The sequence below is a fragment of the Macaca mulatta genome, chromosome 14, assembly GCF_049350105.2.
Source record: "Macaca mulatta isolate MMU2019108-1 chromosome 14, T2T-MMU8v2.0, whole genome shotgun sequence".
Taxonomy (NCBI): domain Eukaryota; kingdom Metazoa; phylum Chordata; class Mammalia; order Primates; family Cercopithecidae; genus Macaca; species Macaca mulatta.
Window position 1 is genome coordinate 18,425,186 of NC_133419.1, and position 14,694 is coordinate 18,439,879.

At 53.0% G+C, this 14,694-nt stretch overlaps 2 protein-coding genes across 9 annotated transcripts in view; one reads left to right on the plus strand and one right to left on the minus strand.

The window, feature by feature from the left end:
* Positions 1-318: 318 nt before the first annotated feature.
* Positions 319-12,879, plus strand: ARFGAP2 (ADP ribosylation factor GTPase activating protein 2). Of its 7 annotated transcripts, none has more exons than XM_077963057.1 (17): positions 319-427; positions 575-693; positions 1,285-1,401; positions 1,866-2,026; positions 2,110-2,193; positions 3,054-3,135; positions 3,413-3,469; positions 4,145-4,186; positions 4,546-4,598; positions 5,079-5,215; positions 5,319-5,450; positions 8,946-9,074; positions 9,154-9,288; positions 10,296-10,422; positions 10,583-10,676; positions 10,797-10,915; positions 11,687-12,879. In XM_077963057.1, the coding sequence occupies exons 4-17, from the start codon at positions 1,967-1,969 to the stop codon at positions 11,705-11,707; spliced, it is 1,272 nt and encodes a 423-aa protein (XP_077819183.1). In that variant the 5' UTR covers positions 319-427; positions 575-693; positions 1,285-1,401; positions 1,866-1,966; the 3' UTR covers positions 11,708-12,879. The 7 variants fall into 7 exon arrangements, with proteins under 7 accessions (XP_077819183.1, XP_077819178.1, XP_014969839.2 ...); XM_077963052.1 differs by having other exon boundaries at positions 1,285-1,357; positions 1,895-2,026; positions 3,012-3,135; XM_015114353.3 differs by having other exon boundaries at positions 1,285-1,357; positions 1,895-2,026.
* Positions 9,486-14,694, minus strand: part of CSTPP1 (centriolar satellite-associated tubulin polyglutamylase complex regulator 1) — a 229,590-nt gene continuing 224,381 nt past the window's right edge. For both annotated transcript variants that reach the window (XM_015114200.3, XM_077960900.1), the window contains one exon: positions 9,486-13,087. In XM_015114200.3, the coding sequence (XP_014969686.1) occupies positions 12,928-13,087 (160 nt within the window). In that variant the 3' untranslated portion in view covers positions 9,486-12,927. The remainder of the gene's footprint in view (positions 13,088-14,694) is intronic.

The window sequence follows — 14,694 nt, forward strand, 5'->3', positions numbered from 1 at the left end:
GCTGGAGTGGGGGTCCCCGCCCCCAAGCTCCCGCAGCCTGCGCGGCGTAGGGGCGACTCCACCTGGGGACTGAGGCGTTGGGGGCTGTGCGCGCGAGGAGGTTTGGGCCGGTTCGCCCGCCGTCGCTCCGTCCCGGCTGCGGATTGGCCCGGCGCGTCGTTGATTCTTACGGCCGCGGCTGACGTCACTGTCCCCGTCCTGCCGGCTGCCCATTGGTCCAGATCGGGCCCCAATCACCCCACTCCTCGGCTGGCCCGGGCACAGCTAAGGCTGACCTGGTGAGCCCGCCCTCCCCGCCGTGGATTGGCCCGCGGCGGGACCCGTCTGTCGCGGTTGTGTCTGGGAAGGAGAGAAAATGGCGGCGGAGCCGAACAAGACCGAAATCCAGACTCTTTTTAAGAGGCTTCGCGCAGTTCCAACCAACAAGGTGCGTGAGCAGGGGTAGCGCGGAGTCTGTCGTCCCGCTGGGGCCTGAGGGAGGGAGAAGGGCGGAGGTGGGTTGTTTTTCTGGGGTGTCTGCGCCTGGCCTTTACTCGGGGTCCCTGATCATTCGCTCATCGCTTCCTCCACCCAGGCCTGTTTCGACTGCGGCGCCAAGAATCCGAGTTGGGCCAGCATCACGTATGGTGTTTTCTTGTGCATTGACTGTTCCGGGGTGCACCGCTCCCTGGGCGTCCATCTGAGCTTCATCAGGTTGGGTTTCCGCGCGGTTGCCGTGTTTCCACCGGGCCGGCCAGGGCTGTGTGGGCAACAAGGGAGAGTGGCTGCCTCGACTTGGACCGCTTTGAATTCAGCGGGAAGCCTCTGGGCCGAGAGGGTCCGGTAGCCTCCTGCCGGAGGGAACCACCTGTGTGGGCTCCTTGGCACATAGGCGGTCCGTCTCCGCTTCTGGGCCAAAACTCGCTGTTTTTTGATGGTCAGACTTGAGACTCTGAGCGTTGGTTGGGAGGAAAGGGAGGCATTGACCTTGTTGCTGATATGTTGTTGGCCCAATATGTCTCTAGTGAAATTGTGACCATCCATTAGGGGAAAGCCAAATCCAGGGGTGCGTGCCTGAGAACGTGACCTCCTTTCGGATCTGGGGACATAATTAGTACTCTTTGGAGTAGATGAATGAAGAGCAAAGTTTTCATGGGCAGGGTAGTGTGGAGGAAATGGGGTGATGGCTGATTAATGTTTCCTGAGTGCCTACAGCAGCCTGAGACCAAGTGACAGGTATCGGGCCGCCAGGGAAACCCTTCTGCTGGTATCTGCTGGTGGGTGAGACGCAGCCCTTGTACACAGGTCCACAGAGTTGGATTCCAACTGGAACTGGTTCCAGCTGAGGTGTATGCAGGTCGGCGGGAATGCCAATGCGGTAAAGCTCCTTCTACCTTCCCCACCTTCCATTCTTCTGCCTGGGTACTAACTTTGCACGACTCCCTAAGAGGCCCTCTCGGTTTCCCTGTTCAGAGGGTTCTCTGTTCTATAACACCACCATAAGCCATTTTCTAAAAACTTCGAAACTGGTCACAGCTTCTCTTAAATGGGTTTCAAATTCCAATTAAACTGGGCAGGTGTTCTTGGGGAAAAGCCTCAGGAGTTGGAGCCTTCACAGTCATTGAGTCTTGTGGGCCTGCCCTGGATGAAGGATGGGGAGGCTGGGAATGGTATGTTGTCCTCAGGCAGGGTTCAGTGAGGCCTGGGCTTCAGTCATATCAGAGGATGGCAGGCTGCAAGGTGTTTTTTTGCAGGAATTTCGAGGAACTGTATCTCTGAAAAACCAGTGTCAGTAGCATGTATCATCCTGTATAGATAATAACTCGACTGTCATAAGGGGATGCCTCCTACAGCCAACACATTTCCTTCTTGAGAATCACCTGTAGCACGCGCTGCTCTCTTCTTTGCTCTCCAGACGGCTTTTTTCCGCCAACATGGATGCACAGCCAATGATGCCAACACCAAATACAATAGCCGAGCTGCCCAGATGTACCGGGAGAAGATCCGGCAGCTGGGGAGTGCGGCCCTGGCTAGGCACGGCACTGATGTAAGTGCCTGTTCTTGGGGCTGGGGTGGGAGGGTTAGGAGTATTCAGAGCCCTGTGTTTCAGGGGTGCCTTCTCCTTTCTAGCTTTGGATAGACAACATAAGTAGTGCCGTTCCTAATCACTCCCCGGAGAAGAAGGACTCTGATTTCTTCACAGAACACACTCAAGTGAGTGCCCACAAGGAACGTTTTTCCCAATTGTTCTTGACAAGCAGTTTACCAAGGCCAAGGCCTTCTGTGATCATGGCTATAGATTCCATTTGCTTTGATGTGATGTCTCGGACACATGTGTGAAGTCCACTGAGTTGGAATGTATGGAGTCCGCTGTTCCTGCTGGGTAGGCCTGGGTGTTTCCTCCTCCATAAATGGGGGTGCAGTGTAGACCTCCTTAGAAATAGACTCCTATAAACTGGGCTGGTGGGGAACGGGAGCAGCTTCTTGAAGGTTCAAGAGGTGTCTAGGGCCCCAAACAAGTTTTCCTGGATTCTTCCCTTACAAGAAAGGCGCTGTGCTTGGGGACAGTGAAAGGATTCCCTCCTCCCCACCCCACCCTTTGAGGAGGGTTTCCTCTTTACTGACCCTGGGTGCTGAGGTTAGACTCTTGGCTTCAATTCCTGTTCTCTACTCAGCATTTCTGTGATGGTGGCCAAGTCGCTCGATCTGTCAAAACCTCAGTTTCTAAAATGGAGATATAGCTCCTTCATAGGGGTTGTAGTGATAATTAAATGTATTTGTATTTGAGGAACCTTTAGATCTGTGCCTGCCTAGGTGGTGTTAGGTAACTGTCTTTAACTTAGGAGAATGGGCTCTTGCTTTAAGTAAATAGTGAAGGGGTTGGGGTGGGGGCTGCTTGTTTTCCTGCTTTCTTCCACTGTGAGTAGCAACTGTGATCGTGTTTGCTCCCCTCCACTCCCTTTCCTCATGGGCTTGAAGTACGATCTCTTGCCCACAAGGTGCTTGTAGGTCTTGGTGCTCCTTGGTTACAGGAGCGGTTCACCGAGGCTTCTGTTATCTGGCCTCCTTTTCAGCCTCCTGCCTGGGATGCGCCAGCCACTGAGCCTTCAGGGACTCAACAGCCAGCCCCGTCTGCAGAGAGCAGTGGCCTGGCACGTGAGTTCAGCCCAGATTCCAACCAGGTGCCCTGGTCCTAGGAGAGGACTCAGGGTTTGGAAGGGGACATCTGGCTATGACAATAGGAGCAGGGATCCTCCTGTATCTTTGCGTGGGCTGGGATTCATTTTAATCCTTAGAGGAAGTGGTAGATATTCCTTTTATCTTTCGGTGGCAAGCTGAGGAAAGCCACTGACTCACGTCCCATCACTTCTTTCAAGGGGAGGTTGCAGGAAGCTAGGAGCCTCATCTCTAACTCTTACCATTGCATCCACAGAGCCGGAGCATGGTCCCAACACAGACCTGCTTGGCACCTCACCCAAAGCCTCACTGGGTCAGTATGCTAGTGGGCGGGCGTGGGGTGGCTGGGAGAGGGTGGACCTCAAATGTTCTTTTCAGAGTTCCTGCTGCCTGGCCGTGTGGACAGAGGCCACAGGAGACTGAGCATGTGTCTGACCTCTCTGGAGTGGGGACTGTGATTGAAATGGTGGCTGCAACACTGATTTTAGAGCCAAGCCCTTTGAATTGATGAATCTGGGTGGGCTGGTGTATAAGGCCTGGGGTCTGCCTCTGAGTGTGGGGCTGGGTCTAGCCAAAGTGTTGGGGAGGCCAGCATGAGACTGGACACCTATTCCTGGGCTCTGAGGCAGGGCTGGCTTGTCTGGTGCATTTCCTAGGGTGGAGGGACAGCTCTGAGCTGCCGATAGCTGGAGATGACATTGTTCTTTCTCAGCCAGTCCACCAGCCTGTCCTTTAACTCTTTTCTACATTTTCCTTAGTGTCCTTCAGACTTGGTTCAGGGTGAACAGTCAATTTGCTGACCTCGGTTTGTTCTGTTGACTCTTGGGGGTTGGGACTGGAACCCAGTAGAGTGACTGTCAGACTGATCCATGAGAAGGCTGGCATAGCTTGGTCTGAAGCAGGGCTTCATAGAGACCGCTGGGCTTGAGAGCTCTGTGGAGGCTCTGGGGTGGGCCTCTTGTTAGCCACAAGTCTGTTTCTCCTCCAGAGTCCATGTATCTGTCAGCTAAAGGGGCCCTTCCTGCCAGAGGTAACTGACAGCTGCTTGGGGAGCCCAGGCCCCGCCCGCAGCTTCCTGCTTTAGGAGCTGAGCCTGGTGCTCACCGTCTGCTCCCTGCCTCGCAGTCTTTGTTTTGGTTCAGGGACTTTGAGTGTCTTTGGTGCTTCAGGTCTAGGTTCCTGTCTCACTCTGCTGGGCGCCAGTAAATACCCCAGCCACGTCTATCTTTGGCTTGGACACCGCTGTTTGGAGCTGGTGCTGGCAGCTTTGCCTTCCCCTGCCTGAAGCTGTTCTTAGGAGCTATTGCCATGAAACTGCATGGTGTGGACGGAGCTACTGCCTCTGAGCTGCCTTTGTCTTAGCTCATGCCTACCCCCTTTCTCATGCAGAACTGAAAAGCTCCATCATTGGCAAGAAGAAGCCAGCAGCAGCTAAGAAAGGGGTAGGTGGGGAGAGGTGGTATGTTAGAAAGGTTAGGAGCTGGGTGCCGGCTACCTGGGTTCACCTCTTGACCTTACCACTCACCAGCTGTATGACTTTGGCAAAGGTACTGTGCTTCTCTGAACCTCGCCTGTGAAAGGGATTTAAAGATTTAAAGGGATTTAAAGCCTATCTTCAAGGGCTCCTGGGAGGGGTCGGTGAGAGGGAGCGCATCTAGTGCTTGGCGGAGTGCTTGGCACATACTCGGCCCTGTCAGCATTAACTGGCATCCTCAGGTCTGGGCTCTGCCGGGGCTGTGTGAACTGCCCATGCCCTGTTCCAGCGGAGCACTGTTCTCTTGGCCATGCTGGTTGGGCTCTTATTTTTTACCCTAAATTTTAAGAAGGGCCTTTTCCTTGTGGGTGTGACTACAGTGCCCGAGCCTGGGAGGGGTCTGAGGAGAGTGTGATTGGGAAGGCCCCTGACATGATTCTCTTCCCAGCTGGGTGCCAAGAAAGGCCTCGGGGCCCAGAAGGTGAGCAGCCAGAGCTTCAGTGAGATTGAGCGGCAGGCCCAGGTAGCAGAGAAGCTCCGTGAGCAGCAGGCAGCCGATGCCAAGAAGCAGGCGGAGGAGTCCATGTGAGTGTTTGCTGCTGGGGCCTCAGGCTCGTGCAGGGCTTGGTGGGTGGGTAGGTTGGACAGGTCAGGATGGGTGGCCACTGACACCTTTGTTCCCTCTAAGGGTCGCCTCCATGCGTCTGGCCTACCAGGAGCTCCAGATTGATCGTAAGAAAGAGGAGAAGAAGCTACAGAATCTGGAAGGGAAGAAGCGAGAGCAGGCAGAGAGGTTGGGCATGGGCTTGGTATCCCGAAGGTGAGGCTCAGCTCCCGGTGTGGCAGGGAGATGCCGTTGTTTCCTGGGAACCATTGCAGGGCCTTCCCAGCAGTTTGGGATTCTAGGCTTGTTGTTTCTCCAAGTCTGAATAGATCGCTTGGCTTGTCCCTAATACAGTGCTTGGCATAGTGGGTATGTGCTCAGTAAGTTGAATGAGTGAATAGGTGTATGAATGAAACACAGGATCAGGTGTTGTTTCAGTATCTTCAAGAGACCAGGGTGGTTTTTCTTGATGGCACTTTGAGTCATGGGACAGTTTATTTTTCCAGACCTCCCTGAGAATTGAGGTGCATTTAGTATCATCCTTAATTCCTTAATCCCTGTCTAGAGATGCCATTTGTGTTCCCTGTAATACCCTAAAGTATCCACCCACATTTCAAATGCCCTCAGTTTGAGCAGAAAATCCTGTTTCAGAACCACTGGGTTTGCTGTGGTTTTCTTTCTTTCTTTTTCTTTTGAGACAAATTCTTGCTCTGTTGCCCAGGCTGGAGTGTAATGGTGTGATCTCGGCTCACTGCAACCTCTGCCTCCTGGGCTCAGGCGATCCTTCCACTTCAGCCTCCTGAATAGCTGGGTCCACAGCCGGGAGCCACCATGCCCAGCTAATTTTTGTATTTTTTGTAGGTTTTGCCATGTTGCCTAGGCTGGTCTCAAATTCCTGGATTTAGGTGATCTGCCTGCCTTGGCTTCCCAAAGTGCTGGGATTACAGGTGTGAGCCACCATGTTTGGCTGCTATGGTTTTTTATTTTTATTTTTTGAGACAAAGTCTTAATCTTTTGCCCAGGCTGGAGTGCAGTGGCACGATCTTGGCTCACTGCAATCTCTACCTCCTGGGTTCAAGTGATTCTCCTGTCTCAGCCTCCCAAGCAGCTGGGATTACAGGCGTGCACCACCGTTCCTGGCTTTTTTTTTTTTTTTTTTTTAAAAGATGGAATCTCGCCCTGTCACCCAGACTGGAGTTCAGTGGTGTGATCTCAGCCCACTGCAGCCTCCACCTCCCAGGTTCAAGCGATTCTCCTGCCTCAGCCTCCTGAGAAGCTGTGATTACAGGCATGTGCCACCACACCCAGCTTATTTTTGTATTTTAGTAGAGACGGGGTTTCACCATGTTGGCCAGGCTGGTCTAAAACTGCTAGCTTCAAATGATCTGCCTGCCTTGGCCTCCCACAGTATTGGGATTATAGGCGTGAGCCACGGCACCCAGTGCTTGGATTACAGTTGTGAGCCACATCCGGCCAGAGGATAAAATTTTAACTTGAAAGGACATTGAAACTCCTTCCTTTCCCTGCTTCAGTCACATAGGAATGACTGGAATAACAGATGACTGGGTTAAGGGATGACTGAGGGGTTAAAGGATGACTGACTGAGTTAAGGGATGACTAAGGGGTTAAGGGATGACTGACTGGGTTAAGGGATGACTGGGTTAAAGGATGACCAAGGGGTTAAAGGATGACTGACTGGGTTAAGGGATGACCGAGGGGTTAAGGGATATGAACAATTTTTCAGCAGTGCAACAATTGTTTACTTAAACCCAACTCACCCTATTTATTTATTTGAGACAGAGTTTCAATCTTGTTGCCCAGGCTGGAGTGTAATGGTGTGATCTCGGCTCACCACAGCCTCCATCTCCTGGGTTCTAGCGATTCTCTTACCTCAGCCTCCCAAGTAGCTGGGATTACAGGGATGTGCCACCACACCCAGCTAATTTTGTATTTTTAGTAGATTTAGTAGGTTTCTCCATGTTGGTCAGGCTTGTCTCGAACTCCCGACCTCAGGTGATCTGGCTGCCTTGGCCTCCCAAAGTGCTGGGATTACAGGTGTGAGCCACCACGCCTGGCCCAACTCAGCCCTATTGCAAAATAATCACTCCTTGGGGTTCTTCTAGCTAAAAGCTATGGATATTTTTAAATGAATTGGTTTAAATCAAATTAATCCTTAAAGTGTCCCTGTGGAGCCTGACAGAGGAATGAGAGGCGTCAAGAATTGTACTGTATTGCCTGCCAACCCTACACCCCTTTTTTTTTTTGAGAACCAGACAGCAATTCTAGGTCTTAGTGCATAAGGCCAGTCTTTGTGCTTTGAGGTGCTTTTTTTTTTTTGAGACGTAGTCTTGCTCTGTCGCCCAGGCTGGAGTGCAGTGGTGCCATCTGGGCTCACTGCAAGCTCCGCCTCCCAGGTTCACACCATTCTCCTCCCAAGTAGGTGGGACTACAGGTGCCCACCACCACGCCCGGCTAATTTTTTTGTATTTTTAGTAGAGACAGGTTTCACTTTGTTAGCAAGGATGGTCTCAATCTCCTGACCTTGTGATCCGCCCTCCTCAGCCTCCCAAAGTGCTGGGGTTACAGATGTGAGCCACCTGCTCGGCTTTTTTTTTTTTTTTTTTTTTAATAGTAGGATGATGAAGAACTCATCCTTTGATGCTGTCATGCTCCTTTCCCTGGTTCTGGGGCGTTCTTTCATCCGTTCGTTTGCTGTGTGAACCCCATCAGCGAAGGAGGGGTTCATAGTGCACAAGGCAGGGAGTTATCCAGGACAGAGACCACTGGCATCTGGTGCACATTATTAAAATTACAACAGGAGGCCGGGCGCGGTGGCTCACGCCTGTAATCCCAACACTTTGGGAGGCTGAGGTGGGCGGATCACAAGGTCAGGAGATCGAGACCATCCTGGCTAACACGGTGAAACCCCGTCTCCACTAAAAATACAAAACATTAGCCGGGCGAGGTGGCGGGCGCCTGTAGTCCCAGCTACCCGGGAGCCTGAGGCGGGAGAATGGCGTCAACCCGGGAGGCGGAGCTTGCAGTGAGCTGAGATCGCGCCACTGCACTTCAGCCTGGGCAACAAAGTGAGACTCGTCTCAAAATAAATAAGTAAATAAATAAAAGATTATAACAGGAGCCGGGCGCGGTGGCTCACGCCTCTAATCCTAGCACTTTGGGAGGCCAAGGTGGGTGGATTGTCTGAACTCAGGAGTTTGAGACCAGCCTGGGCAATGTGGCGAAACCCTGTCTCTACTGAAAAAACAAAAAATTAGCTGGGCGTGGTGATGTGCACCATAGTCCCAGGTACTCGGGAGGCTGAGGCACGAGAATCGCTTGAACCCAGGAGGCGGTGGTTGCAGTGAGCCGAGATTGCACCACTGGACTCCAGCCTGGGTGACAGAGTGAGAATCTGTCTCAAATAAATAAATGAATAAAATAAAATTATAACAGGCAGACGGTCACTGGCCAGGGAACGCCTACGTTGAATAAACAAAGCTGATGTGTAAAGAGTTCTGAGGTTTGCTTCACAGGTCACCACACACAGCTAGCCTTCTTTTGGGGTCTGGCCTGGCCCTGCGCTCGGGTAAGGACAGAAGGTTCTGGGTGATGCTCCATGAAGGAGAACCCAGCCGCTGGTTATTGTCTTTTGTGCAGTGATGCTAATGTCTATTCACTGGTCTCATGGCCTGGCTCTGCTTTGCTGCGCAGCTCTGTCTCCCACTCCGTGCTGTCTGAGATGCAGGTGATCGAGCAGGAAACCCCAGTGAGTGCAAAATCTTCTCGCTCTCAGCTGGACTTGTTTGACGATGTTGGTACTTTCGCCTCTGGACCCCCAAAGTAAGGCTGTTTTCTAGCTGTAAACTTGACTGCTGTGTTCCTCATCAGGCTTCTCTGAGCCACTCTACTGTCTCCTTAGGTACAAGGACAACCCCTTTTCCTTAGGGGAAAGCTTTGGTTCCCGCTGGGATACAGATGCTGCCTGGGGTATGGACAGGGTAGAGGAGAGGGAGCCAGAAGTGGCCATCTCAAGCATCCGGCCTGTTTCAGAAAGGTAGAGTGGGCTGTTCTTTCTTTTTTTTTTAAACAAGCTGAAGGTAGAGAAGTCTAAGGCAGCACTGTCTAGAAGAACTTTCTGTGATGATGGAAATGTTCTCTATGTTGTTTAATACGGTAGCCACTACTATGTGGCTATGAGCCCTTAAAATGTGGTTGGTGCAACTGAGCAACTGAATTTCTTATGTAGTTTAATTTTTGATAAATGTAAATAGCCACCAGTGGCTGGCGCTGCCTCATTAGACAGTGCAGCAGTCAGGCTTCGGTTTGAGTTGTGCTTTGTCATCACAGAGGGCCTGGCAGCTGCTTTTGCTTGGGGTCCATTTCTCTGGCAGGAGGGGCCTGATTTTATGCTTCAGTCCTGACCTCCTTTCAAGGGTTTTATATCTCCAGCCCCCTTATTTTAAAAACCCTACTCCATCTTAATCTGGGATCTGTTTAGTTGACATAATATCTGTGAGTTATCCCCTGATTAAACGGGAACGTAACTACTTCACAGGGTCTGCGGAAATACCTGGCCCAGTGTCCACATACTCATGGCAAGATGAGAGCAGCCATCTCCCTTTCCACACCAGGATGCTTTTGAGAGTAAAGGGGGCAGTTTGCTATTCATGGTTACGACAAGAGTAGGTATAAAGCCAGGCAGACTGACACATATGCTCATTGTAGTACTAGGCATGTTGTCACTAGGATTAGGGTAGCAGCAGTTGTGTGGCCTCCTGAATGCTGACAAAGCTGTGTGCTTTTGGGCAGGAGCCTAGGCCACTGCAGACCGTATTTCCACCCTGCCTAGTGCAGGTTACTAAGCTCTCTGGGCCTTGGCCTCGGTGTGGAGAAGGGTGACTCCTTAACCAGGGGAGAGGGGCCCAGGGTCACAGAGCCACAGATAGAATGGGACCTGGTAACCCATCACCAAAAGGCCATTGGTGCTCTGTTTGGTCTCTGTACTCTGCCTTCCCTCATGATAATAGGAGGAGTCTGAGCTGTTCCACATCTTCCCCTCAGGGCCACAAACCGGAGGGAAGTGGAGAGCCGGAGCTCAGGCCTCGAGTCTAGTGAGGCACGTCAGAAATTCGCAGGAGCCAAAGCCATCTCATCTGACATGTTCTTTGGGCGGGAGATGGATGCGGAGGTAAGTTGGGCTGTCTGTCTTGAGGTCTAAGGCAGCAGGCAGAAGCATGAGCTTTCTCCCTGCCGCTGCTTTGGGCTTTAGCACCAGGAGGGCCTGGCCTGTGTGAGTCCTTGGGTCCTCGGCCCCAGGATCCCCAGGCCTGGCCTTTTCCTCACCACAGTATGAGGCCAGGTCTCGGCTGCAGCAGCTCTCAGGCAGCAATGCCATCAGCTCTTCAGACCTCTTTGGGGACATGGATGGAGCTCACGGAGCAGGTAGGGCCCTGGTGGGGTGGCAGGCACCAAGCGAGGCCTGGGAGCAGGGCGGGAGGGCCTTGCTGTGACTGGGAAGGGCTTCCTGCTGGGCTGTGGGTCACCCTGCCCTTGCTTTTACAGGAAGTGTATCTCTGGGGAACGTGCTGCCTACAGCGGACATTGCCCAGTTTAAGCAGGGTGTCAAGTCTGTGGCCGGGAAAATGGCTGTGCTGGCCAATGGTGTGATGAATTCCTTGCAGGTGAGGCTGAAGTGGGGCCTAGTGAGGAGTGCTGGGAGGTTTGCCCTTCGCCACCACATAGAGACACTGCTACTGCCTAGCTCCTCTGAGCCTTAAGAGCATTTTTGGCCGGGTGCGGTTGCTCACGCCTGTAATCCCAGCACTGGGAGGCTGAGATGGGATCACTTGAGGTCAGGAGTTTGAGACCAGCCTGACCAACATGGCAAAACCCTGTCTCTACTAAAAATACAAAATTAGCTGGGCATGGTGGCGTACACCTGTAATCCCAGCTACTCGGGAGGCTGAGGCAGGAGAATCGCTTCAACCTGGAGGTTGTAGTGAGCCGAGATCACGCCACTGCACTCCAGCCTGGGTGACAAGAGTGAAACTGTGTCTCAAAAAAAAAAAAAAACCACACACACAAAAGCAAGAGTCTAGAGAGGGGCATTTTCTTTTCTTGGAGGGCAGCTTCCTTCCTTTCAGCTCCATAGCAGGGCTGGGCCTCTCCGAGATGCCACTGTGTCTGCCATGATCTTCCCTGGCCTTGTCACCTGTACCGGTCTTTCTCTTCTTTTCCCAGCTTCTGCGAGGCCAGGCAGGGCTTCCCCATTGTTGGGTGCCTGAGTGGCCCCTGCCCCAGCTCTCACCGTGGACTCCTGCCTCCCCAGGCTGTCCAGCCCCTGCCTCCCAAGTCTTGCTATGGGGTGCTGGGGCAGGCAGTGTGTTTGCTGGGAAGTTGCTGCAGCTTAGAGAGCCTCTGACTTTGTTTTTTTTCTCCTCCCTCGCCCCCAGGATCGCTACGGTTCCTACTGATCCAAGCTCTGTGACTCAGGCTTACGGTGGTGACTGCAACAAGAACTCCACAGTTCCCAGGCTGGGGATGCTTTGCCTTGTGGAAGCTGGGGAGGATTTGTTACTTTGTATGTGTGGTGTGTGTGTGGAGTGGTCTTCGAGGCGCTCACTCATGTGAGGGGAATGGTCAGTACCAGCCTTTGTCCTCTGCCTGTGGACTGAGCCCTTTATTCCCTCTCACACCACCCTCCGTGTGTTAGACTCTTGTCCTTCTGTCCTGCCCCCACAGCTGCTGCTCACTTGTCCTGCCACACTGGGAGAGGGGGTTCCCCCAGGATGGCTTATTCTGGGTCCAGCCTTTCCTCAAGTAGGGAAAGTGGAAGGTAGAAGGCTTTTTTTTGCTGGCTCTAGGGTTCTTCTAGTTCGAGGGCTTGGGTCTCCATCCTCTGGAACCATGGGGAGGCCTGGAAGGAGTTCACTGTAGACCCGTGCCCTGGGGAAAGAGGCTGCGGACTTGCTGCTGCTGCTGCCAGTGGCCTCTTCTGGGTGCCAGGAGAGGGCGAAGGAGGGAAAGGCCCTTTTGGGCATTACCAAGGACAGGAAACTACCTGGTACCTAAAGGTTTCATTCAGGATCAGACGGGAGACCCACGGGTTCTCCGTCTCGCCACCCTTTGTACAGTAAGCACGTGGAAGATCGTCTCAGGCCTCTGTGCCGTCTCTGTGGACCGCAGGACCTTCTGCCACATTCTCTGTCCCTTCATCCCCTGGTTGGTGGCCATGGAGGGTCTTGTCTGCTGTGGTTTGACTCTGGAGGCTGTGAGCTTGATGCTGGCCAGGGAAGCAGAGGATGTGAGGGGCAGAGGCAGGCTCTTGGGGCTGAGCTCCTTCCTCTGCATCATTCTGGGCTTGGGGGCCTGGACAGCACCCGCCAGTGAGAGCTGCGGGCCTCACCCTCTGGCATCTGAGCCAAGCACTGTGTCATTCTTGGTGCCATCTTCCCCGCCGCACCGGCAGTCTCAGCCCAGCCCCTACCTTTGGGTTGTAGGTTGGGCTCCCAAGCAACACAGACCACTCTTCCCCTTGCCCCTCCCCCAGAGGGACATGACTTTCTTTCTGGACTGTTTGTATTGAAACAAAGTGGTGTCAAAATAAAGCCCCCGCAGGGCCTTGCTCCCTGTTGGTCTGAGTGAAGCAGTGTCCTCTGGATCCTGCCTCCCTGCCCAGTGCCGGACCCTGGCCTCACTCTCGGGGCTCCCACCGGTAATGGTAGGGCGTCGGTACCGAAGCTGAGGACACTCTCTCCAGGGCCTCCTGCTTCTCTCTTCTCTGAAAGCCAAAGGCCCCTGGCTCCTTGGCTCTGTGCTGCCGTGAGGTCCGGTGCAGCTTCGACCTCACCACCCTGTGGCACGCAGAGGAAAGAGCTGGCATTAGTTGACCCTTTAACTCGCTGGCTGAGGGTGAGCGAGCAACCTCAGCAGTCCTGCCCCTTGTCACAGCAGTAGGCTTGACAGGGGATGGGTTTCAGTGGAGCTTAAGAAATATTTAAGGCCAGGCATGGTGGCTCATGCCTGTCATCCCAGCACTTTGGGAGGCTGAGGCGGGTGGATCATTTGAGGCCAGGAGTTTGAAACCAGCCTGGCCAAAATGGTGAGACCCCATTTCTACTAAAAATACAAAAATTAGCCGGGGGTGGTGGTGCATGCCTGTAATCCTGGCTACTCAGGAGGCTGAGGCATGAGAGTCGCTTGAACCCAGGAGGCAGAGGTTGCAGTGAGACTAGGTCGCGCCACTGCACTCCAGCCTGGGAGACAGAGTGAGACTCTTGTCTCAAAAAAAAAAAAAAAAAAAAAAATTATATATACGCATATATATACATACACACACATACTCTTAGATGTTAATGGGACCCTTTAAATTCCGAAAGAAAAGATGTGTTTGTATGTAAACCCTTGGCTTGGCCACCCCTTTCTCTTGGGGGCTTCTGAAACATCTCTGTGCCACCTTAGGAGCCCTCACGGTAGTTACAGACCACTGGTCTGTGAAGTGGATGATTAGAAAGGATGGGCAGAGGGAGCCAGGGGGCTCTAAGCCATGGATTTGCAGAGTGTAGGTTCGGGACTCATTCAGCTTTGGGATCATCTGAAATTTCTGGACTCCATCCCAGGCTGGTAGAGTTAGACTCTCTGGAGCTTGGTAATTTGCATTGTCAGTAGGCTTCCCTGTGATTCTGAGGACACCAGGATTTGAGAACCATGTCTCTCATGGGCTGTGGATCATTGTGGGCCTAGAGAGCTCATCACGTGGTCTGAGCATTTTTTTTTTTAAAGACTGTCTCATTCTGTCACTGGAGTGCAGTGGCACGATCATGGCTCACTGCAACCTCAACCTCCTGAGCTCAAATGATCCACCTCGGTCTCCCAAGTAGCTGGGACTGCAGGTGCAAGCTACCATGCCTGGCTAAGTTTATTTTGTAGAGATAGGGTCCCACCGTGTTTCCCAGGGTGGTCTTGAACTCCTGGGCTCAAGCAGTCAGCCAACTTTGGCCTCCCAAAGTGCTGGGATTACAGGCAATGAGCTGCCGCATCCTGGAGCTGCTTCTGGGTTGGAATGCCCAGTCTTGGCAGGGGTTTGGGAGGCAGTTCCTGTAATTATCCGTTCTGGGTAGCGATGAGCCCAAGGAAATGTGTGTGCCTAGTAGTGGTGACATCCGCCTTCAGAGGAGGCAGCCCTGTTATGCTTGGGCCTCTGGGTGGGTTCTGCCCTCTGGGGGACCCTGCCTCCGCAGCCCTCAATCCAAAGAGGTTGAAGACCACTCGTCCTTACCTGCCTCCAGTCTTGGATGGGGTGTGTCTGCCCCAGGCTGTGTCTTTCACAGCTGCATCCCACTGCCCTAACCCCAAGCAGGTGCTTGGCAAATGTTGACTGAAACCCTGGCTCGAAGGCTGTGCAGTATTAACCCTTTGTGGCCATGGTCTTTAAAGTTATGGGAACCTGGCCTTGAACCCT

Coding starts and splice junctions, on each gene's coding strand:
- ARFGAP2 (XM_077963052.1), top strand. CDS start 356: ATGGCGGCGGAGCCGAACAAGACCGAAATCCAGACTCTTTTTAAGAGG. Junction 694..1,284: donor GTCCATCTGAGCTTCATCAG/GTTGGGTTTCCG, acceptor CCTTGTACACAG/GTCCACAGAGTTGGATTCCA. Junction 3,136..3,412: donor AGAGAGCAGTGGCCTGGCAC/GTGAGTTCAGCC, acceptor TTGCATCCACAG/AGCCGGAGCATGGTCCCAAC.